The 22951-nt window shown below is 43.6% G+C and overlaps 1 protein-coding gene and 4 non-coding genes across 5 annotated transcripts; 1 reads left to right on the top strand and 4 right to left on the bottom strand.

Moving 5' to 3' along the window:
- Nucleotides 1-873: 873 nt before the first annotated feature.
- HMGN4 (high mobility group nucleosomal binding domain 4) lies at nt 874-10822 on the bottom strand. Its single transcript, XM_017519995.2, has 2 exons — nt 10402-10822; nt 874-2670 (listed from the first exon to the last, which is right to left on the bottom strand). Exon 2 carries the CDS (start codon nt 2588-2590, stop codon nt 2318-2320), a length of 273 nt encoding a protein of 90 aa, XP_017375484.1. The 5' UTR covers nt 2591-2670; nt 10402-10822; the 3' UTR covers nt 874-2317.
- Nucleotides 10761-10833, bottom strand: TRNAV-CAC. Its single transcript has one exon. It is a non-coding gene; the product is annotated as a tRNA-Val (tRNA).
- Nucleotides 10834-11322: 489 nt separating this feature from the next.
- On the bottom strand, nt 11323-11395 carry TRNAR-ACG. The gene has a single exon. It is a non-coding gene; the product is annotated as a tRNA-Arg (tRNA).
- A 4596-nt stretch (nt 11396-15991) lies between these two features.
- TRNAT-AGU lies at nt 15992-16065 on the top strand. The gene has a single exon. It is a non-coding gene; the product is annotated as a tRNA-Thr (tRNA).
- A 5920-nt stretch (nt 16066-21985) lies between these two features.
- Nucleotides 21986-22068, bottom strand: TRNAL-CAG. Its single transcript has one exon. It is a non-coding gene; the product is annotated as a tRNA-Leu (tRNA).
- Nucleotides 22069-22951: the final 883 nt, after the last annotated feature.

Here is a 22951-nt window from a genome sequence, read left to right as displayed (position 1 = left end):
GAAGGAAAGAAAATAAATAAAGAAGGAAAGAGAAAGAAAGAGAGAGAGGAAAGAGAAAGAAGAAAGAAAAAGAAAGAAAGAAAGAAAGAAAGAAAGAAAGAAAGAAAGAGAAAGAAAGAAAGAAGAAAGAAAGAAAAAAAGAGAGACAGAAAGAAAGAAAGAAAGAAAGAAAGAAAGAAAGAAAGAAAGAAAGAAAGAAAGAGAAAGAAAGAAAGAAAGAAAGAGAAAGAAAAGAAGAGAGAGAGAGAGAGAGAAAGAGAGCAGAGACAACTGGGCACGGTGGCTCATGCCTGTAATCCCAGAACTTTGGGAGACAGAGGTGGGCTGATCACATGAGGTCAGGAGTTTGAGACCAGCCTGGCCAAAATGGTGAAACCCCATCTCTACTAAAAATATAAACATTAGCCAGGTACGGTAGTGCATGCCTGTAATCTCAGCTACATGGAAGGCTGAGGCAGGAGAGTCACTCGAGCCCAGGAGGTGGTGGTTGCAGTGACCTGAGATTATGACACTGCACTGCAGTCTGGGAGACAGAGTGAGACTTTGGCTGGAAGAAAAAAAAAAAAGCAGAGACATTTATTTTTTTAACACCACATCCCCAAAACCTAAACTATGTTGAGCATTAGAGAAAGAAATTACAGATATAAGGACTAAGAAACAAAATTGTCTGTATACACAGAATATATGGTTGACTATGTTTACAAAAAAACCCACAACAATATGCAGATACAAGAATGAGAGACAGCAAGGTTGCTGAATACAAAAATTAAAATCAACATTAGCTAAAAACAGAAAATGTAATAACTAAAAACACACCATAGGAAGTAGTGTTAAAAAGGATAAAGTCCCTAGGAAATATTAACAAGACCTTTATGGAGAAAATTATAAACTTTATTGAAAGATATGTCAAAGGCCTAAGTAAATGGACAGCTGTACCATATTCATGGATTGGAAGACAACATTGTAAAGATGACATGGCTTACCAAAGTAATCTATACATTCAATACAAATCAAATCAAAATTTCAACATTCTTGGGTTTGTTTAATTTATAACTTGTTGATCTACTTCTAGAAGTTAAATAGAAGAGCAGATGACATAGAATAGCCCAGACACTCCAAGGAAGAAAAAATTTGTGGTGATACTGGAGACAGAGGTGAGATTGGTTAAAATTATGACAAAAGGTGGAGGCATCTTGGTTTTTATCAAGACCTTTTCCTAGAGTTGTAATAATCAGGACTGCATTGTACTGCTACAAGATAAGACAAATTGACATGAGTCAGAATAGAAACCATCAAAATACCCAAACATGTACACAAACACTTAATTTATGAAAAAGAGGCAGTGTTACAAATCACTGGAGAAAGGATGAACTTTTCAGTAAATAGTGCTGAGACAACCACTTTGCCATATGAAAAATATTAAATTGAATTTCTAACTCTTAATTTTCACAAAAAAGCAGTTCAGGGCGGACTAAAGACAAATACGAAAGAAAAAACTATAAAACTTCTACAAGGCAGTAAAGAATGGATTTATGACTTTGGGCAGGAAAGGATCTCCCCACAAACCAACTAGTATTCAGCTTTATGTTATACATTTTAAAAACATTTATTTTCAGCAGGAAATAGTCAACATATTACAATTTCCAAACTCCCCTCCTCGGAAAGTCACTGTGAAAGCTAACAATGTATTTTGTTGCTGCTCTGAAGGAGAAAGATATTCAGAGAGGGTGGACACTTCACATGAGGTGAGTATGAACTTTTTACAGGCCTACTTTGATATGGAGGAAATAAAGTAAAACCTGCAGGATGAATCCACAAACTAAAAACAGGCATCTTGGTTCTTTTGAGTGACACAATTTCGATGTCACCACCGGAGTGCCTGAGTTTTGTTACTTAACACAGCTGATTTTCGGGCTGCCAAGGCTACATCAAGACTTTTGGTTTGAGGAAGTTAAGTCTATGCTGATGGCATCAGGGAAGAAGAAGACGTGAAGTTTTGTTTCCCTACACTGTAAGGCTTCTGTGCCCAAGTGGCTGACATGAGAATGTCAGAGAATCTCTCCTGGGAATCAAGAACGATCTTCAAAAACCGGGACAGAAAATCTTATTTTCCCCTATTTTAATTCCATTTCTGAGATACACCCTATTAGTGGTATTTGCCCTTTCCACAAAAGACAACAATGAAGTATCCTGTGTGCTAACAACATAACTTAAAAAAGAGAGCCAAACTTCTACAGTTTTATAAAACTTGATTTAAAAAAATAGGATTTCAAACAGTAGAGTCACTGTAAGTACAGAACTATCAAAACTGTCCATTTCACTTGGCATCCCCAGTGCCTTCCGCTTTCTGGGACTGGAGTGTAGAGGCATCTCGGTTTTTTGCAGGGTTGTTCCCATCCTTGCCAGCATCTGCTTTCCCCTTTCTCCCTTTGGGCAGCTTCTCTCCCTTCTTTGCAGGCACCTTTTTAGGCCTGGGCTCTGGTTTTGGAGGAGCTGGTTTAGCAGACAACCGCGCCGATCTCCTCTGTGGCTCATCCTTCACCTTTGCTTTATCACCTTTAGCATCTCCTTTTGCCTTTCTCTTGGGCATGGTGGCAGCAGTGTTGGCAGGTGGCTTAAGACGTCCTGGTGGGTGCGTCTGTCTTCCTCACGCTGCTCCTGGAAAGATGTCTTTAACAAGACACAAAAAGTGTAAACCATAAAGGGAGAGTGACCAATGTAAACATTCAAAATCAAATTTGACTAGATTGTTAATAATTTGTGTATATCAAAAAAAAAAACAGCATAATAAAATTACAATAGTAAGTTACCCGCTTGGCAAAGATATGTGTAACACACATAACAGACAAAATGTTAGAATCCTGAATACATAAAGCATTCCTATAGATCCATGAGAAAAGGACAAAATAAAAATTTTTAAACTATGGCAAAAAATGTTAACAGGTACTTCTTGGAAGCATGAGTGGGGAATAAGCGCATAAAAATACATGAGAAATACATACTAAAAGCATAGGCTATAACATTTCATATCCACCAAATTGAGAAAAACCAAATTGTCTGACAATATCAAGGGCTCAGCTGATATGGAGCAATCAAAACCCTTATGAACTGCTGCGTTTGTGTGTGTGTGTGTGTGTGTATGCACAAATTAGTGTATCTGCTTTTGGAAAGAGTGGTTATTTGTAAAGCAATCTGGAAACAGTGGTATTATGTAAAGAAATTTTACTTCTAGGTATTTACTTAAAGGGATTCTTGGAGGTGTGAACTGGAGATCCCTACAAGAATGTTTGTAGCAACACTGTAACTTCAAAAACCTGTAAATCACTCAAATGTCCTTCAATAGTAAAAGGGATACATATATTTTGGTAGTATCTATAAAAGGGAATACTATTATTTTGCAACTGAAACAAATAGATTACAGCTAGATTCCAAAACGAGGATGAATGTCAAGAATGTAACGCTGAACAAAAACAGCAAGTTGAAGAACGTGCACAGCATAGATCCATTTGTATGTGTAAAACTATGACACGTTGAGGCCACAAACATATAGTTACACACACACACACACACACACACACACACACACACACAAAGGGGATAAATAAAAATTGGACAGTGGCCATCTTTTGTGAGTTGGGAAAGGGATGTGGTTAGAGAAGGCACGTAGGTTAGTCCAGAGATGGGGGAGGTTGCGTTCTCATTCTCTCCTTTAAACTATAGGGAAAGCACATGGCTGGAGCATTATCTATGTCTTACACAGAAAAATTGTTATGTGTCTGCTCAAGAATTAAAATGTGAGTAGCTCAGAGCACAGATTGAGAGCCACACAAGTAGGAAATGGAAAAGGATTTCAGTTTGGGCAATTAGAATTTAGGCCTAGCTGGGCGTGGTAGCGCACGCCTTTAATCTCAGTGCTTTGGGGGGCCAAGGTGGGTTGGATCACCTGGGGTCGGGATTCTGAGGCCAGCCTGACCAACATGGAGAAACCTTGTTTCTACTAAAAATACAGAAAGTTAGCTGGGCATCGTGGCACATACCTGTAATCCCAGCTTCTCGGGAGGCTGAGGCAGGAGGATCATTTGAACCCAAGAGGCAGAGGTTGCAGTCAACCAAGATTGCACCTTGCACTCCAGCCTAGGGCTGGCAGTCATGGGCACTGTGTGTTTTTTCTTTTTTCTTTTTTTTTTTGAGACAGAGTTTCGCTCTTTTTGCCCAGACCAGAGTGCAATGGCGCGATCTCAGCTCACTGCAACCTCCACCTCCTGGGTTCAAGCGATTTTCCTGCCTCAGTCTCCCAAGTAGCTGGGATTACAGGCATGTGCCACTGTACTCAGCTAATTTTTGTATTTTCAGCAGAGACGGGATTTCTCCATGTTGGTCAGGCTAGTCTCGAACTCCCAACATCAGGTGATCCACCCACCTCGGCCTCCCAAAGTGCTGGGATTACAGGCTTGAGCCACCACGCCTGGCCACTGTGACCTTTTTTTTTAAAGCTTTTGACTATGACTAACTATTCATACCTTCTGCTCCACTCTTGAAAACATTTTCTGGGAAATTCTGTAACCTCGTGAGTGGCCCCCACTTCACAATGTTATCATTATTTTAATCTTGTCTCTAAAATGCTCGTTTTATTTTTTACTTTTATTTTTTGAGACAGAATTTTGGAGTCTTGCTCTGTCACCCAGGCTGGAGTGCAGTGGCATGATCTCAACTCACTGCAACCTCTGCCTCCTGGGTTCAAGAGATTCTTCTGCCTCAGCCTCCCAGGTAGCTGGGACTACAGGCGCACACCACTATGCCCAGCTAATTTTTGTATTTTTACTAGAGACGGGTTTCACTGTGTTGGCCAGGCTGGTCTCGAACTCCTGACCTCAGGCGATTCTCTTGAGAACTACTAGAACCCGGGAGGTGGGCAGTGAGTCAAGACCGCACCACTGCACTCCAGCCTGGGTTACAGAGTGAGACTCTGTCTCCAAAAAAAAAAAGTGATGGTGCCACTGAGACACACTGCAGATCCAATTACACCTGGTCCTCTCTCTTCTGAAGAAATCCTTGCCTAGACATTACATGAATTTATTGATAATTTTTGTCCTTTTTCCTTTCTCTCAAATGCAACACTAAAAAAAGTTTTAACAATTTTTAGGAAACAAAATTAAAAAAAAAATGCAAATCAGACACAAGTAAGAAAAAATGATCTTTAAAGAAAATAATTGAGACGAATGCCAGAGATCAGTGGCCAGCTTTGGGTATGGGAACAGTGTGACCGGAAAGGAATGCGTGAGACAAAGAGGGCTACTCTTACAATGAAGGAACCAGTGAAAATCATTTGATCTAATAGTAGCATGACTTGATTTTTATCTGTGGCCCTAGTATAATTATTCATAATGTTCCCTCTTACTTTGAAAAGTGATCCAACTTGGGCAATGAATAAGGTTACTCCAAATATTCTGCATACACTTTTTAAAAAATCTTTTTTATTTTATTCTGCATATACTTTCACAGGCCTTTAAGTTACCAGAGAATGAGAGTGTTTAACCAAAGAGTGTGCTTTTGGCCTAGCACACATTTCGCTAAGAATGGACACTCCACACCATTCTCCTTCCATCTCACTCCAACATTGCTTCTCAGCCCATTTCCTGGTGTGGGAATGCGCACACAGTCTCTTTTCCTGAGTTCAGTATTCTTCAAGTTAGATTCATTGCAGTCCATGCCAAGTAGGGGGGCCAAGATCTCCACATGTCAGAGGCCAAAATACAGCAGGTGACAAAATAATATCAGGGAAAATAGGCCACTACTTGGATGCTGTAACTGAGTATATGAATATGGATTTAATTCTTCTTTTTCAACCTGTGCCTCCTGGGTTCAAGTAATTCTCCTGCCTGAGCCTCCCGAGTAGCTGGGACTACAGGAGCCTGCCACCATGCCTGGATATTTTTTGTATTTTTAGTAGAGACGAGGTTTCACCATGTTAGCCACAATGGTCTTGATCTCCTGACCTCATGATCCACCCGCCTCGGCCTCCCAAAGTGCTGGGATTATAGCTAGGATGGTCTTGATCTTCTGATCTTGTGATCCGCCTGCCTTGGCCTTCCAAAGTGCTGGGATTACAGGCATGAGTTACCATGCCCAGTGGGATTTAATTCTTGAAACTCGCCTTTAGGAAGCTGATTAGGAAACCAGGTGACTGACTCTCTAGCGACCTTACAAATGTAGGAGACAGATACACACAAAATGAAAAGGGGCCAGAGAGATGGGTAAAAGCTCTTATCATTTCCATAAAGGACAAGGAGGGCTGGAAAAGGAAGAAGCTCTCACTACACAGTGGTACTTAGAAGAAAACATTTGAGGCGGAGCAGAAGAGATTATTAGGGCAACGAAACCCTTTTGTATGCTACTGTAATGGCATATATTACATAATGGTAGATGTTATGCATTTAAAAAAACCCATAGAACTTCATACAGTGAGTGAACTCTGATGTCAACTATATATTTTAGTTAATAATAAGCTATCAATATTGGTTCATCATTTGTAACAAATGTACCACACCAGTGCAAGTTGGTAATAACTTAGGAGAAACTGAGGTAAGGGAAAGGAAGTACATGGGAACTCTGCATCTTCTGCTCAATTTTCTGTAAATCAAAAATTGCTCTAAAAAAGGAAGTCTATTATTGTAAAAAAAATACACATTTTAAAAGTTCAAAAAAATAAAGTTAACAATAAAATATAGAAGTCATTACAAATACTCCTTCATGCATGCGGAAGAAAGAAAAATTATTAACTAGCAGATAAATCTTACTAGTAAGTGTATAACTTTTTGGAAACATAGAGAAATGACTTTCAATGGTATCATCCAGCAAGAAATTATCAAGACAGATGCTGAAGTTATTTTTCCAAGACAAGGCAACAATTTAAAAAGTTTTAGAAATACAACAATTCCCCTTTGTTAAAATAACTCTTCCAATAACACTGTATTAACAAAGAACAGAGCAAGTCAGTGAAAGTTCTGAATCACTTATCTTCCTTGCACAGAACTGGACTGAAATTCTCATGAAAGTTCTCAATTTAACTCCTTTTTTAACCAGATTGCTACATGGAAGAAGGAACTCCCAAAGTGCTGGGATTACAGGCGTGAGCCACAGTACTTCATCCTTCCTCCAATCCTTTTGTTAGCAGGAAGATTTGCATTTTTCATTAGAAAAATATCATGATGTTTAAATTAACCAGCAGTTACAGCTTAAAAAAAAATAATAATGAAATAAAAAGCAAAATAGGGTCTTATGGGTGGGCCCTAATCCAATATGACTGGTATACTTACAGGAAGAGGAGATTAGGATACAGACAACATAAAGGAACATATCTAAGAACATAGTGAGGAGGTGGCCATCTTCGAGTCAAGAAGAGGCCTCAGAAGAAACCAAACCTACTGACATCTTCATCTTGAACTTCTACCCTCCAGAAGTCAAAGAAAAGTAATTTCTCTGGTTTAAGCCACCCAGTCTGTGGTACCTTGTTTTGGCAGCGCTAGCAGACTAACAGAAGAGAACAGTGTAAGAATTTAGTGACTTGGGCTGGGCGTTGGCTCAGCCTGTAATCCCAGCACTTTGGGAGGCTGAGGCAGGTGAATCATGAGGTCAGGAGTTTGAGATCAGCTTGGCCAACACAGTGAAACCCCGTCTCTACTAAGAATACAAAAATTGACCAGGCGTGGTGGCACGTCCCTATAATCCCAGCTACTCAGGAGGCTCAGGCAGGAGGATTGCTTGAACCCAGGGGGCAGAGGTTGCAGTGAGCCGCGATCGCACCATTGCACTCCAGCCTGGGCAAAAGAGTGACACTCTGTTTCAAAAAAAAAAAAAAAGAATGTTTTGACTGGGAATACATCTTGGGTTAGGTTAATTTGGGGGTCTCACTCAGCCCTCAAAATATATATTTTTATGTTTCTTCTCTTTCATAGCAAGCAAATCCACAGACCAAAATGCCACCTCATTCAATACTCATTTTCACCTCATCCCTGGCAAACACAAGTCACATTTTAGCAGCATCTTTTTGCCCTCTTGATGGATACGGAAGTGGGTTTCTGGGAGGCAGTTTAAACTTGAGTTTTAATCTCAATCCCACCCCAATATCAGAAGGCTCCCCTCTTCCTCCCTGCCTCTTACTTAAGAAAAAATCGTGTTTGGGGGTTGGAGGGAAGACCTGGAAGAAGGTTATGAACACCAGGCTTAGGAAGGAGAGAATAAAGGATATAATTAAAATACAGTAACAGATGCACAGGCAAATGCTGGGTGTGGTAGCTCACGCCTATAATCCCAGCACTTTGGGAGGCTGAGGGGGTGGATCACTTGAGGTCGGGAGTTCAAGACCAGCATGGCCAACATGGTGAAACCCATCTCTACTAAAAATACAAAAAAAATTGCCGGGCATGTGGCACATGCCTGTAGTCCCAGCTACTTGGGAGGCTGAGGCAGGAGAATCAGTTGAGCCTGGGAGGCAGAGGTTGCAGTGAGCCAAGACTGCACCACTGCACTCCAGCCTGGGTGACAGAGTGAGACCATGTCTAAAAAAAACAAACAAACAAACCAACAAAAAAAAGTCATTCACAGGCAAGATACAGTGTGCTACAGAAGCAAGAGGTCACAGGGTGTCAGTCACTCTCCAGGGCTTGTTTGTTCTTCATCTTCCAAAGTAGCAGAGTGCAGCACTAGCTTCCATTCGGGGTTAAGAGAGAGAGACTGGGAGAGGCAGGGGGAGAAAGAAAGGTGAGCAAAGGGTAGGTATCTAAAACGGTAGGTTTGCTGCTGCACCTTGCCAGAATCCATCTGGTTTGAAGAGGAGTGACCCATGAGCTCCCAAACAGTCACCCATCTGTTTAGGGGCATAATCAGCTTCCAGGCCAAAGTGTTCCTGCTAACTGGCATCACAGAAAGATGAAGAGGATAAATCCTTGTTATCTCCCAGGACCCTGAAACCTTTGTCTCCTCTCAGGGCACCACAAAAACTTGCTTATATTTCTGGGTAGTACAGAGGGGAATTTAAATGAAAATGTATTAGATTGCTGTTGAGCACATGCCTAAGCTTATTGTCTTGCTAACCAAGACATTACCTTGCTAGCCAAGCTGTTGTCTTGTTAAGGGAACCAGCAAGATAACAAAAGAATGGACCTTTCAAGTCAACGTCTATCCAAAGCAGCGCGTTTTTAAGAAAATGATACTCATTAAAACTGTCCTTTTCTTTTTTTTTTTTCATTTTGTGGACCCACCAAAGAATGCCGTGCTTCTTTTTTCGTGGTCATAAAAATATCACATTCAGCCAGGCGCGGTGGCTCACGCCTGTAATCCCAGCACTTTTGGGAGGCTGAGGCTGGCAGATCACTTGAGGTCAGGAGTTCGAGATCAGCCTGGCCAATACGGTGAAACCCCATCTCTAACTAAAAATACAAAAATAGCAGGCCGTGGTGGTGCACGCTTGTAATCCCAGCTGCTCGGGAGGCCGAGGCACGGGATTTGCTTGAACTAGGGAGGCAGAAGTTGCAGTGGGCCAAGATGGCGCCATTGCACTCCAGCCAAAACAAACAAAACAAACACATCACATTCGAATCAGTCAGTTGAGGGAACTTCGACCAATGTATCTGAGAGGCTAGGCTTGGCTAATCCCTAGAAAAAGTAGTACTACATCGAAGAAAGAAATCCCTCTGAGGGTACACCTGAGGCTGCCAGGCCGCACAACAAAACTTTCTCATAAAAGCGTTTGATTAATCCAATTAACTTGTAAGCAAGCCATGTGGCAGGCAGAGGTAAGTGGCCAAGCACCAAGGCACAAGCCGTGATTCTAAACAAGTGCTGCCAAAGACTTTTCCTGAGCTGCAACGCAAGACGCAGAATCCACAGTTGGCCTACTTCTTAACTTTTGGGATCCAATTTTTCTTTTTGATGGGATAGCAAAAGGTCAAAGTGGAGGAAAACTGAGCCTTTGGGTGTCTCTTCAACGAGGGTTTCTCGAAGATAAACTGGGGAGGAAGGGAGAGCGCACGGCCAGTCAGTCCAACCTGCCAGTCACCACGTCTTCCAGGCCACAGCCCTGCGGGAGCAATCCTTCCAAATCCCCTGCTTTCCGTCTCGTATTGTCCCAGAGCTCCGATCAGGACCTCTCATTCCTGTCGGGCCTGCGGCCCTCTGTGACCCACCTCTGATTCAGCTTTTCCCAGGGATTCCCGCGCGGAGCGCAGGAGAGATACTGCGATTACCCTGCAGACTGGAGGGCCGGCGGGGCGGACCGGGCCCAAGGCCCCTAACCATGACGGGGCCGACGGGCAGGAGGGTCCCAGGTATCTGAAGGGCGGCGGAACCCCCACGCTGCCCCTCATTTCCCGGGGTAGCGCACAAAGTCTGTGAGGCACTTACCAGAGTCTCGTGGGCGTCCGAGGGGCGCGGGAACCCCAGCTGCGGCCCTGGCAGCAGCAGAGCCCTAGACGTGGGCAGGGCCAGCACCCGCCCTGAGAGAGAAGACGACCGCAGCCGGGCACCGCGGCGAACAGGAAGGCGGGGGAAGGCGGGGATGCGCTTCCGGGGCTGCAGGCGGGGAACCGCCCCGAGTCCCAGCCGGAGAGAGCCGGTTCTCCCCCTGGCAACACTGTGTGGGCCTGAGGCCCGTCCTGAGCACCGCTGCCGCGAGCTAGCAAGACGGAAATTTATGACTGCCTGAAAAACCTTTAAAAGATTCACATTGTAAGAATTTCGTAGTAAGAGAAAATGAGAAGGCGTGTTTCCGCCCGGTTTCGAACCGGGGACCTTTCGCGTGTGAGGCGAACGTGATAACCACTACACTACGGAAACCCGTTAGGGACGGCCTCTCAGAGCTGGCAGTTCTGCCTCCTCGGTGACTACTCTGGTCCTTTGTCCCTTCGAAGCGCCCGTTTTGGTGATGTGCGCATGCGTCTCTCTACCGCCCTCTCAAACCAGAAAAACCAATGAAAAGCTCAGAACCCGCTCCTCGGTGTTCAAACTGAAGCCATACCCTTAAGAATTGATGCTATAAATGACTGAATGGGGAAGAACACAATAGAGACTTTAATATCTCTGAACGTCCTTCGTTCTTCGGCCAAAACGGACAGGGGAGGCGGGGCACGACCTGGGTAGGGCGAGCACTTCTCTGGCGTAGTTAGCGCTGCCACGTGGTCAATGGCAGATTTTGCGACCCCCATCCCTTGGCAAAAGCGGCCTTTCTTGCTTATGAGACTTCCAGGCAAATTTACGTTGCTCGAATTTCCTTACTCCGTTGAACTGCTGCGGAGTCGGAAAGTTGTAAAACGAATCGGCACACACCGAGCCAGCCAGGAGTCGAACCTGGAATCTTCTGATCCGTAGTCAGACGCGTTATCCATTGCGCCACTGGCCCTGCACGTGCTCTCGTGGCAGGGTGTTTTATATGGAGTGAGCTCGTACCCTTACGCCTGGACGAGGCCAGTAAGTCCCCTCTGCCCGGCATGTCCAGGCTCGTACCGCGTGGACTCCACCGTAGCCACTTTGGCACACGCCGCGTAGCCTGCCTTCCTTTCTCGGCCTGTCTCTGTCCGCTGAAAATGGCAGTGAAAAGCAAGGCCTGCATCCTCCCTGCCCCAGTATCACCGCCCCGTTCGTGCCTTCGTTCATTCAACCAATATTAGTGTTCGAGACACTGTAGAGAACGGTGAAGAACACATGAGAGATCCTTGCCCTCAAGATTACATGGCAGTGGCGGAAGCGAATAGTAAAGCACTAAATAAATGAAATAATAGTGATAAGCGATTGGAGAAAAATAATAAAACAGGGAAAGGGGATAGGAAAGACCAGTAGCGAAAGTGGTCAAGGAGAGATAAATGCTGGTATCAGGGGAAAAGAGTGATCTGGAATGGGAAGAAGTCGCCAGGGGAAAGGCCTGGAGGTGGGGGCAGGCTTGGAGTTGTTTTGAGCAGGCGGGTGCTCAGTGGAGGGGAAGAGGAGACCCAGGGAGACGCTTGTAAGGACTCTGGCTGGTATTCTGTAGGAAGCTGGAAGCCATTGTACGGTGGCATGGTCTGACTTTTTATTTGTCTTTCCGTGGGTCTTTTTAAGTTATTATACAAATACTTTACTAAGCAAAACCGTGCTAGGCATCCTCACAGCATGCTGTTCTGCTTCAAGGCTTTCACCTCAGAATCTGACAGCTTTATGAGGAGCATCAGCAAACTGGACACACATGTGAATGTTCACTTGTTCACTTTGAAAGCAAACAAATATCTCGTATGTGTGTGTTTTAGTTTGTCCATAATTCTGAGAAAAAATCATCCCAATGCCTGGTGAGCGTTTTAAATAAGTTGAGGCCTGCTAAACAGGAGTAAAGCTGCCTAATGTGAGCATACACACGTTGAGATTAGAAAATATTTGTTTTCAGTTCATAAAGTTTCGACAGATCTTATAAAAAATATTCTGCTCTTTCTGCATAAACATTAAGGTAGACATAGTTTTGCATTCCTCCCTAGACAATAATAGCATAGGGGTCTTCTTATTAGGTTTTGTACTATGGACCCCTACAGCAGCTTGGTGATTATGGAATCCATCTCAGAATAATACTTTTATTTTTTTTTCAAGAGGGAGTTTCACCATGTTGGTCAGGCTGGTCTTGAACTCCCGACCTCAGGTGATCCCGCCTGCCTTGGCCTCCAAAGTGCTTGGATTACAGGCTTGAGCCACCAGGCCCAGCCAGAATAATACTTTTAAATATAAGGGAAAAAAAGATAAATATGTGAGATTTCAAAAGAAAACTATGTTAAAATAGATTACCATAACATTTTAAAACTCATGACATCATAATATTTGTGATCCTTTATTAATATACTAAATGATAATATCCCCTGGTTGGGTTCTAATAAATATTGGAATTTCATTTTTAAAAAATTTTTTATTTTTTATATTTTTGATTTTTAACTTTTCTGTGATCGGAGGCTCACTGGAAAATATTGGAATTTCAAAGCAGTCATGAGCATAAATGATATTTTAAGAAATTTGTAACAACTGTATTTCAATGAAATTTTTTGTTTTCGATAGCAATACTCATGAGGGCTGAAATGCCACTTTGGGTTGTTGCCTACATTCCTAACGGAAGAAAACACAAAATTTCACCAACATCTTAGTCAAAATAAACATTTATTTTCCCATCCCAATTCACAGATGAACGTCTCCCCATTGGAAGCAAGAGTAGATTTCTGTACTGAAGAGGAGTTTGGAAACATGAACAACTGTGCTTGAATATTCATAAATGAGGCAAACCGGGATATTGCCTGCTTCTGTTTTATCCTTATCATAGAGCCAGGATGGGGAGGCCAGATTTTAGAGCTTTTCTGGAAGTCACAGGTCCCACCTGGCACCTTCAAAATGGGCTTTAACCCAGCTGGCTGTAGGATTTGTTCACATTCACTCTCCTCAGTGTTTGCCTCTAAAAATTTATCTGTGTTTTCCAGGCTTTGAAGACTTCCCTGGGGTGCCTCAAATTTCTTAGCCATATTCACTACAAGAAATACCTTCGACCAGGTGTGGTGGCTCACGCCTGTAATCGTAGCATTTTGGGAGGCCGAGGGAGGTGGATCATCTGAGGTCGAGAGTTTGAGACCAACTTGACCAACATGGAGAAACATGCCTCTCTACTAAAAATACAAAAATTGGCCAGGCATGGTGGGGCATGCCTCTAATCCCAGCTACTCGGGAGGCTGAGGCAGGAGAATCGCTTGAACCCGGGAGGCAGAGGTTGCAGTGAGCCAAGATGGTGCCATTGCACTCCAGCCTGGGCAACAAAATCAAGACTCCGTCAAAAAAAAGAAAAAAAGAAAAAAAAGAAAGAAAGAAATGCTTTTGGTAATCTCTCTACGTCTTTTCTGACAGTTCCAGTTTCAGCTTCCAGTCTTTTCTTCAGCATATGTTGGAGAAACAGAGTCCAGATATATAAATCTAGATATACATCTAGATCTAGACCTTTGATCTTGGGTGAGGACTGTCAAGTCTGAAACCTGTAGGGTTGCAGTGTAGGCTGGAAACTCAGGCAGAAGCTGATGCAGAAGTCTTGAAACAGAATTTCTTCTTCCTTAAGGAAGCCTCTGTTTTTCTCTCAAAGCCTTTTTAATTGATTGGATAAGGCCCGTCTACATAAAGGAGAATATTTAAGGTTAACTGATTGTTAGCCACATTTACAAAATAACTTCACAGCAACATGCAGATTAATGTTTGATTGAATAACTGGGTACTATAGCCTCGCTAAGTTGACACATAAAACTATCACAGTGGCGACTCTTCTCCTCCGTGTTTCAGTGCAGTGTTTTTCAGTTTCACTCCCAGGCATATGGAAAACTGCACCGTCTGCCACTGTCACACTTTTTTTTACGTGACTGTCAGCAGTCTGTGGCATAGAGACCTGCATCCTCTCCAATTTCAGATGTGTGGAGCGGAGCCAGTGTGAGGGTTCCATGGCTCATCCTGATCACACTGGGAACTGAGTAGAAGATCCAAGTTCTGTAAATGACTACTCGAAGTCTCAATCTGCTTCCAACGCTTAACTCTGGCTAAACAACTCCTTTGACATCCTAGAAATTCTGTGCAAACTTCGTCAGCTGCCGAAGGAAAAACCGAAATCGAATACTATTGGCTCTGCTGTCTGGTGTCTGCCACAGTTTGGTTAAAGCCATATTAGGTGTGACCGTGCTGTTTATGATGATTATATTGGCCCCAAGCACGCTAATAATATGATGGCTAATCTTATAATAATAAAGTAATAAGTGCTTGTTCCATGAGTCTCAATCCAAGTAAGTGCTGCGTTCATAGACTTGCATCTTTTTATAAAAATGAAAATTGTAGTCGATGTGGCCTTTTACCGTTCTCCCCATCACATATATAGGCAAAGGTACATGCCAATGTCTGCCTTAGAGTGTGACAACGAAATCCTTCAAATATTAATACAGCTAAGAAATACTGAAATGTCCATTCAGGACAATAAATTTCAAGTTAAACAGCCAAACACAATTACAGGTTCCATTTGGGAAGTTACTTTCACAGCTGTGCCAACAATTTGTAAACTCTTCAGAATTTCATTAAACCCTTTTGTTCAAATTATATTCCCAAGATCCCATTTCCTTTAATAGAGAACAGAATGAGTTGGAAACACATAAGCCCCAATGACAATATAGAAATTCTTTCTCTCTCTCTCTCTCTCTCTCTCTCTCTGTATGTGTGTGCGCGCGCGCGCATGTGTGTATACACATACATGTAATGCTAATTTGACACATCAGATCAGATCCTTTGGACAGTATTAGGACAAAAAAACTTCTCTCTCCGTAATTATACAGGGAAGGAGACTTCTTTATCTCTTTCCAAGATTAAGTTGTTAAATCTTGCGTTTTTAAGGAGCAACTCTGGAACCCCATTACCTAATCTTATAAGCAAGAAGCAGGTAGGTCGAGACCAATTTTAACGGAAAGAAATGGGGTAAGGAATGCCTGGAATTTTAATTTAATTCCAGTTTAAATTAAACGCCATGAAATAAGAAGCAACCAGCTTGCTTCCTGCTAGGATCAGTTCTTGGTGCCGGAAGTGTTCTGGTGTAAATGCGTTACACGACCCGGAGGAGAGTTCTGTAAATGTGGCTGGCTCCCCGCTCTCCTACCCTCCTCCCTGGCGCCGGAGATCATACTTTACCCACGTTAGGATGAGCCGCCTGCTCTTTGAGGCAGTTTCTCAGAGGACTCCCCTGTGCGCCCCGGGGGGTCAGGCTATCGCCAGCGTTTCCCCCAACCCCCGTACCCCCGCGCGAAAAACTTCATTTTCCTGCGGCTGAGCAGTTGCATAGGTCTTTTGGGGCGAAGCCAAGGTTAATCCTCAGTGTCCGAAGAAGTGTCTGGCTGCTTTCAACCCTCAGCAACAAAAAAATAAATACACACAACAGCAAAGATTATCTCTTTTCTATGCTCATTTGGACAAGCCTGAGCATGGTGGCTCCGTGGCTTAGCTGGTTAAAGCGCCTGTCTAGTAAACAGGAGATCCTGGGTTCGAATCCCAGTGGGGCCTGTCGTAGTTTTCCTGCCTTCAAAGTATCTGCAGAACCGTTACAGTATAACCTCGAAGGTTATTTTCCCCTTTGGGAGTTTCTCAAAGTGTTTTATATGCGTCCGGGGTAAAACCTCCTTGTTTACGAAAAAGAGGCAAAGACAAATTTGGCCCTTTTTTTTTTTTTTTTTTTTTTTTTTTTTTTTTTTTTTTTTTTCTGAATTTTTTTTTTTTTTTTTTTTTTTTTTCTTCCACTTGTTATATTTTTACAACTTGTACAAAAGGAACTAGGGAAAGCAAATTTACAACTTGTACCATAGGCTGGGTCAGTGGTGCAGATGTCAACAACAAATTTAAACTACAAGCAACATCATAATCTCTAATCATTCTATTTTATTTCCTGGGGAATCCTAAAGAGAGTCATTGTTACAATCTCCAGGTAATGTTTTTGGAAGGTCAGTCTTTGGAATAATTGATAAATCTGTTGCTGAGAAGGCTGTAGCATCTCTGAGAATTCATAGCAGACAGTAAGATTTGGCCACATAAAACAAGCTGTGGTTAGCTATTTGAAAAGATTGTATTGTGCTCAGAATTGTTTGGAAAGGAACAAATCAAAACAACAACAAATATGTGTCAGCAAGACTTGAGAAAAGAAGCTGTCAGAGTACCCTCCATTTGCTTATAGGGACCCACTAGAACAGGCAGACTTTTTTTTTGAGACGGAGTTTCACTCATGTTACCCAGGCTGGAGTGCAATGGTGCCATCTCTGCTCACCGCAACCTCCGCCTCCTGGGTTCAGACAATTCTCCTGCCTCAGCCTCCTGAGTAGCTGGGATTACAGGCACGCACCACCATGCCCAGCTAATTTTTTGTAGTTTTTTTTAGTAGAGACGGGGTTTCACCATGTTGACCAGGATGGTCTCGATCTCTTGACCTTGTGATCCACCCGCCTCGGACTCCCAAAGTGCTGGGATTACAGGCTTGAGCCACCGCGCCCGGCCTGAACAGGCAGACTTAAGGTCCAGGAAGGGTTGAGATGCCTTCTCCCAAACACTCCAAGAGGGAGAAAGAGAAATTGAAAAGTAGGACCAGTCAGTTTTACTCTAAGCAGAAGTTCTCCACATAGAAACACAAGACCAGGCCGGGTGCAGTGGCTCACACCTGTAATCCTATCCACTTTGGGAGGCTGAGGCAGGTTGATTGCCTGAGCTCAGGAGTTCGAGACCAGCCTGGGGAAGACAGTGAAACCCCGTCTCTACTAAAAATATAGCCGGGCATGGCAGCATGTGCATCTGTAATCCCAGCTACTCAGGAGGCTGAGACAGGACACTTGCCAGGCATGGAGGCTCACGCCTGTAATCCCAGTAGTTTGGGAGGCTGAGGCGGGCAGATCACAAGGCCAGGAGATAGAGACCATCCTGACCAACATGGTGGAACTCCATCTCTACTAAAATACAAAAAATTGGTCTGGCATGGTGGCGTCGGCCTGTAGTCCCAGCTACTCAGGAGGCTGGGGCTGGGGAGTCACTTGACCTGGGGGCAGAGGATGCCGTGATGCCGTGAGCTGTAGTGCCACTGCATTACAGCCTGGGTGACAAAGCAAGACTCGGTATCAAAAAACAAAACAAAACAAAAACACAAGACCAAGGAAATGTAAGTTCACTGTAACTATTACCAACCCTCTCACCCATCCCCCGAGACACAGTGCACCTGGCACAGGAAGTTCCACTTCCCTGGCTTTTGCCTTCAGAACATATTCTTTTATGTATATTTTCAAGGTTTGAAATATAATATCCTCTTCTAGCTCTGGAGACAAAATGTCCCAATACTTGGAGGAACAGCTCAGAAACAACTCTACTTTGATGGAGATTTTCTACTCCCATTCTGCAGCTTAATTCCCCACTTTTCCTGATAAACATCAGGCAGCGATGGAAAGGCAGATCCTTTTTTTTTTTTTTCACTAGAGGCTTCCATCTTCTGTTCTTTTTCTCTAGTCCAAGATACTAACTTGCTTCAAACGATGAGACAGGCTGGGTCCCTGGTGCAGATGTCAACACCAAATCACTGCTTCATCCCCTTCCCAAACCTACCTCATCTCCGCTCTCCTGATCCAGCAGCTTCAGAAATACCTTTATAGGATGCTTCTAGCCAAGTGGCCCTCAACAGATGCATGGTCTGTACTACTAAGGTGGCGGTAGTGATATTGGCTACTGAAGCTATAGAATATTCCAGGTGACAAGTCTCATCATCTTTCCCAAAAGCCTATGTCTTCCTAGCTTTCCATATATGGACAAATCATGAAAATAATTTATGTGTAATGGAAATGGTTTGCAATCAGATGCTTGTTTGTCTAGTCAGTGGTTATTTGTCAATGACCCATTATTATATGGCAGTCACCATGCTAATCACACATAGATGGGAGGGGAAAACAGTCTAATGGCAGTTATAGTGAGATATAATAGCATTGGGAGTACAGCGTGCTTAGAACCGCATTTGCTTGCTTATTTACATATTTAGAGATGGAGTCTCACTCTGTTGCCCAGGCTAGAGTGCAACGGTGAAATCTCAGCTCACTGTAACCTCTGCCTCACAGGTTAAAGCAATTCTCCTGTCTCAGCCTCCAGAGTAGCTGGGATTACAGGTGCCCACCACGCTCAGCTAATATTTATACTTTTAGTAGACACAGGTTTCACCATGTTGGCCAGGCAGAACTCAAACTCCTGACCTCAAGTGATCTGCCTGCCTCGGCTTCCCAAAGTGCTGGGATTACAGATGTGAGCCACCACACTTGGCCCCACATTTTCTTATTTATTAATTTTTATTTTATTTATTTATTCTGGGACAGGGGACAGGGTCTGGCTCAGTTGCCCAGGCTGGGGTGCAGTAGCACAATCCTAACTCACTGCAGTCTTGAACTCCTGGCTCAAGCAATCCTCCTGCCTCAGCCTCCTGAGTAGCTAGGCCTACCAGTGTGTGCCACCACGTCCAGGTGATTTTTCTGTTTTGTTTGTAGAGACAGGGTTTCATAATATTGTCCAGGCTGTTCTTGAACTTCTGGTGTCCAGCCACAGTCTGGCCTAGGTCTTCCAAAGTGTTGGGATTACAGGCATGGGCCACTGCGCAGGCCTGCAGCTGCATTTGGAAACAAGCCTGTCTGTGTGGGGCTGGGTGCAGTGGGACCTCCTCTGTAATCTCAGCGCTTTGGAATGCCAAGGTGGGAGGATCACTTGAAGCCAGTAGCTCAACACCAGCTTGGGCAACATAGTCCGTCTCTACATAAAATAAAAGAAATTAATCTGGCATAATGGTGTGTACCTGCAGCCCTAGCTACTCGGGAGGCTCAGGTGGAAGGATCTCTTGAGCCCAGGAGGTGGAGACTGAAAAAAACAAAACAAAATAGGAAACAAACAAACAAAAATCCTGATTGGGCAAAGGTGGAAGGAAGACTTCATGGAAGAAGTGACACGCCAACTGAGCCATGAGGGAGATGGAGAACTTATCAAGGCCAGAGGGTAGACATGGGGAAGGAGTGGAATAGATGCTCTGGGCAAAGGGAAGAATGTGTAACTAAACGTGAGGAAGAGAATTTTTTTAAAAAATTAAAAATTAGCCAGGTGTGGTTGTACGCACCTGTAGTCCCAGCTACTCGCAAGACTGAGGTGGGAGGAGTGCTTGAACCCAGAAGATCGAGGCTGCAGTGAGCCCTGCTTGTGCTGCTGCACTCCAGCCTAGGTGACAGAGCGAGACCTTATCTCAGGGTGTTTCCAGATGAGGTTATCATTTGAATCAGGGACTCAGTGAAGTAGATTGTCCTCCCTGGTATGGTCGAGCATCCTCCCATTCGTTGAAGGCCTTAATAGAACAAAGGTTGAGGAAGGAGGAATTCACCTCTTCTCCCCCTAACTCGGTCATCTCTTTATTATTTTTTATTTATTTTTTTAAAGATGGGGTTTCACCATGATGGCCAGGCTGGTCTTGAACTCCTGACCTCAGGTGATCCACCCACCTCGGCCTCCCAAAGTGCTAGGATTACAGGTGTGAGTCACCACGCCGGGCAGTCATCTCATTTTGTAACTCCTGCTCTTGGACTGGGATTTACAATGCTGATTCCGAGGGCTTTCAGGCCTTCAGACCTGGACTAAATTATACCACCTGCTTTTTAGGGGCTCCAGCTAGCAGACGGCAGATTGTGGGACTTCTCAGCCTCCATAGCTGTGTGAACCAATTCCTTATGGTAAATTACTGTCTCTCTCTCAGTAGACAGACATAGATAGATAGACAGATAGATACATAGATAGCTAGATAGACTATTAGTTTGGTATTTCTGAAGGACCCTGACTAATACAAGCAGGTACTCAATTATGAAAAAAAAAATACAATGTATCAGGCATTTATCATTTGCCAGGCGCTCTTCTAAGGTTTTTATATATTCCAAGTTATGTAATCCTTACTGCATAGTTATGAGGAAAGGTGTAATTCTTCGCTCCATTTTAAAGAGAAGGCCCTGAATTGAATTCAGCCAATCTTGTGGCCTTCCAAGCACCTCTAAGTGTTTTTTCTGCTACTCTAGGGGATGCACCTATTTGCCATTTCCTGCTTTATGGTGCCACCTCTGAAGGAGGAACTCAAAGTCATGTTTGATCAGAATGTCAGGGTAGGCAGAAATGGAGTGAATCTGTGAATACTTGGGCAATAAGGGGAAACTGTGATTTTCTAGCCTTGCTGATGATGAGCTTTCTAACACACATCAATTCATTTTCCTTTCAGTACATCCATGAATCTTTTTGTGAATTTTGAGAGTTTTGGGAGACAAAGAGGGCAGGAAAATTTTGAATATCAATGATCATAAAACAGATTCACTCTATATTCCGCTTTGGTAACTTGGTAATTGGACTGAATTTCTTTTTTAAAAAGGAATGATGAGGAGAAAATTCCAGTCATCTGAGATTTCTGATTAATTGGGGCTTTGCAGTACATTACAAGCTCAAAATAGAAACGTTGCCTATTCATGTTTGTAACTATAGCTATTAATGCTCAAGATGATCAGGCCAGACACCAGGAAACCGGAATCTGAGGAATATTCTGGAGATGACGTTAAACATGAACTTCAGTGTGTCCACATCATGCTCCCTGGGTCCCAGGTCCTGTTCTGTCCTGCAAAATTAGTAGATTGTCAGATCTCATGACCTGCAATGTGTTCCTGCTGTATCTCAAGGAAAATATTACACAGCCTCATAACTGAAAGTGTAGGAAGATGTTCACTGATGGAGCCCTTATTTGTAGTGGAAAAGCATTGAACCCAGTCTGAGAACCATGGGAGAGTAGGTGACTTCACATTGCAGACCTCTATGCAGCAATTAAAACAATTGGTTTAAATGTGCACACAGCAACATAGCTCAAATCTGCGGTGCTAATGGAATAAGAATGAGATCGATGACACAGTGTCATTTATGTAAATTAAAAATACATTCACCTAAACCAATCATACCTGTTCTACAAAAGCATATAGGAAGAAACGAGTGCATTTTCCAGTGATTTCTTATTGGGAGTCAGGATGAGGTGGGGAATGAGACTGAGGAAAGGGAATTGGAAATTCTGTACCTAAATAAAGAGAAGCCCTGCAGTAATAATAATGAGCTGAAGAATAACCTTCATTTAACCCTGTGTGTGAAGGAGGGAGAAGGAAAGAACTAGAGACAGAGGAGAAACAGCAAGATGAGATTTCAAAACACCAGTAGGTTCTGAAATTATTTTCTGAGTACAGAGTACTTTTTGCTGTCGTTGGAGTGGCTAATGAAAACAAAGAGTGCTTTCATTCCAGAACTCGGAAAATTTATTTTTTAAAAAATAAGAAAGGTCATGCTACAAAGAGCAGGTGGGAAAACGTGGCCTAGCATGCGGTTTGTCAGCGAAAAAAAAAAAAAAAAAAAGAGCGCCAGCTGTCAGGAGTGGGATTCGAACCCACGCCTCCAGGGGAGACTGCGACCTGAACGCAGCGCCTTAGACCGCTCGGCCATCCTGACCAGCTTGCACCTGCATTTGCTCAGAACTTACTTCTCTCTATGCCTGAACGCTGCTAGTTTCCCGCCTGCCCCGACCGGCTCGTTTCTCTTTTTCTCAAGGTATGGGCATTTCCAGGGTAAAAGCTAAGCCGCCGCCCCGCGAACTGCCTCGGACGGCGACCTGGGGTTGAAGCTCTGCACAGGACCGGGTTGCCGCGGCCACAGAGCGGCGTCCCCCGTGCGAACCCTGAGTCGCTTCCAGGTGAAACCCCGTTTCTACTAAATTGTGCAGTTTTCCCAAAAGAAAAGTAGTGCAGGATGAAGGGTTAGAAAGTAGAAAAGCGGGGTTGGAAATGGGGTGCTCTTTTACAGAGGGTGTTTAGAGACATCATTTAAGCAGAAACCTGAATGAAATGAGCGGTGTTACACACACATATTCAGGGGACACGCAGAGGGCACAGCAAAGGCAAAGAACCTGGAGAGAGAATGAAAGAGCAGCAAAAGCCTTCTGTGTCTGGAGAGGAGGAATAAGAGAATGAAAGACGTGAGATCGCAGAGATAGCCAAGGCCAGATGGTGTTAGTAGGGCCTGAATTAATCTTGACTGCACTGGGAAGTCATTGGAGAATTTTAATAACATAATCTGATTTGTCTTTATTTATTATTTATTTACTTTTTATTTTTTCGGCAGGTGAGTTGTTAACTGCTTAGCGGATTCCAGCTTCCATGGCCACCGTCCTGCTTGATTTGTCTTTAAAAACAATACTCTGGGCAGGGTGTGGTGGCTCACACCTGTAATCCCAGCACGTTGGACACTTTGGAAGCCCTAGAAGGGCAGATTACTTGAGCTCAGGGGTTTGAGACCATCCTGGGCAACATAGGAAGACCCTGTCTCCGGAAAAAAA

The sequence above is a fragment of the Cebus imitator genome, unplaced genomic scaffold, assembly GCF_001604975.1.
Source record: "Cebus imitator isolate Cc_AM_T3 unplaced genomic scaffold, Cebus_imitator-1.0 Scaffold786, whole genome shotgun sequence".
Classification (NCBI taxonomy): Eukaryota; Metazoa; Chordata; class Mammalia; order Primates; family Cebidae; genus Cebus; species Cebus imitator.
The sequence above is the reverse complement of the archived record's forward strand: the minus strand, read 5'-3'. Positions and strand labels throughout refer to the sequence as shown.

Excerpts from the sequence above, each read along its gene's own strand:
- HMGN4 (XM_017519995.2), bottom strand. The coding sequence starts at position 2,590 with ATGCCCAAGAGAAAGGCAAAAGGAGATGCTAAAGGTGATAAAGCAAAG.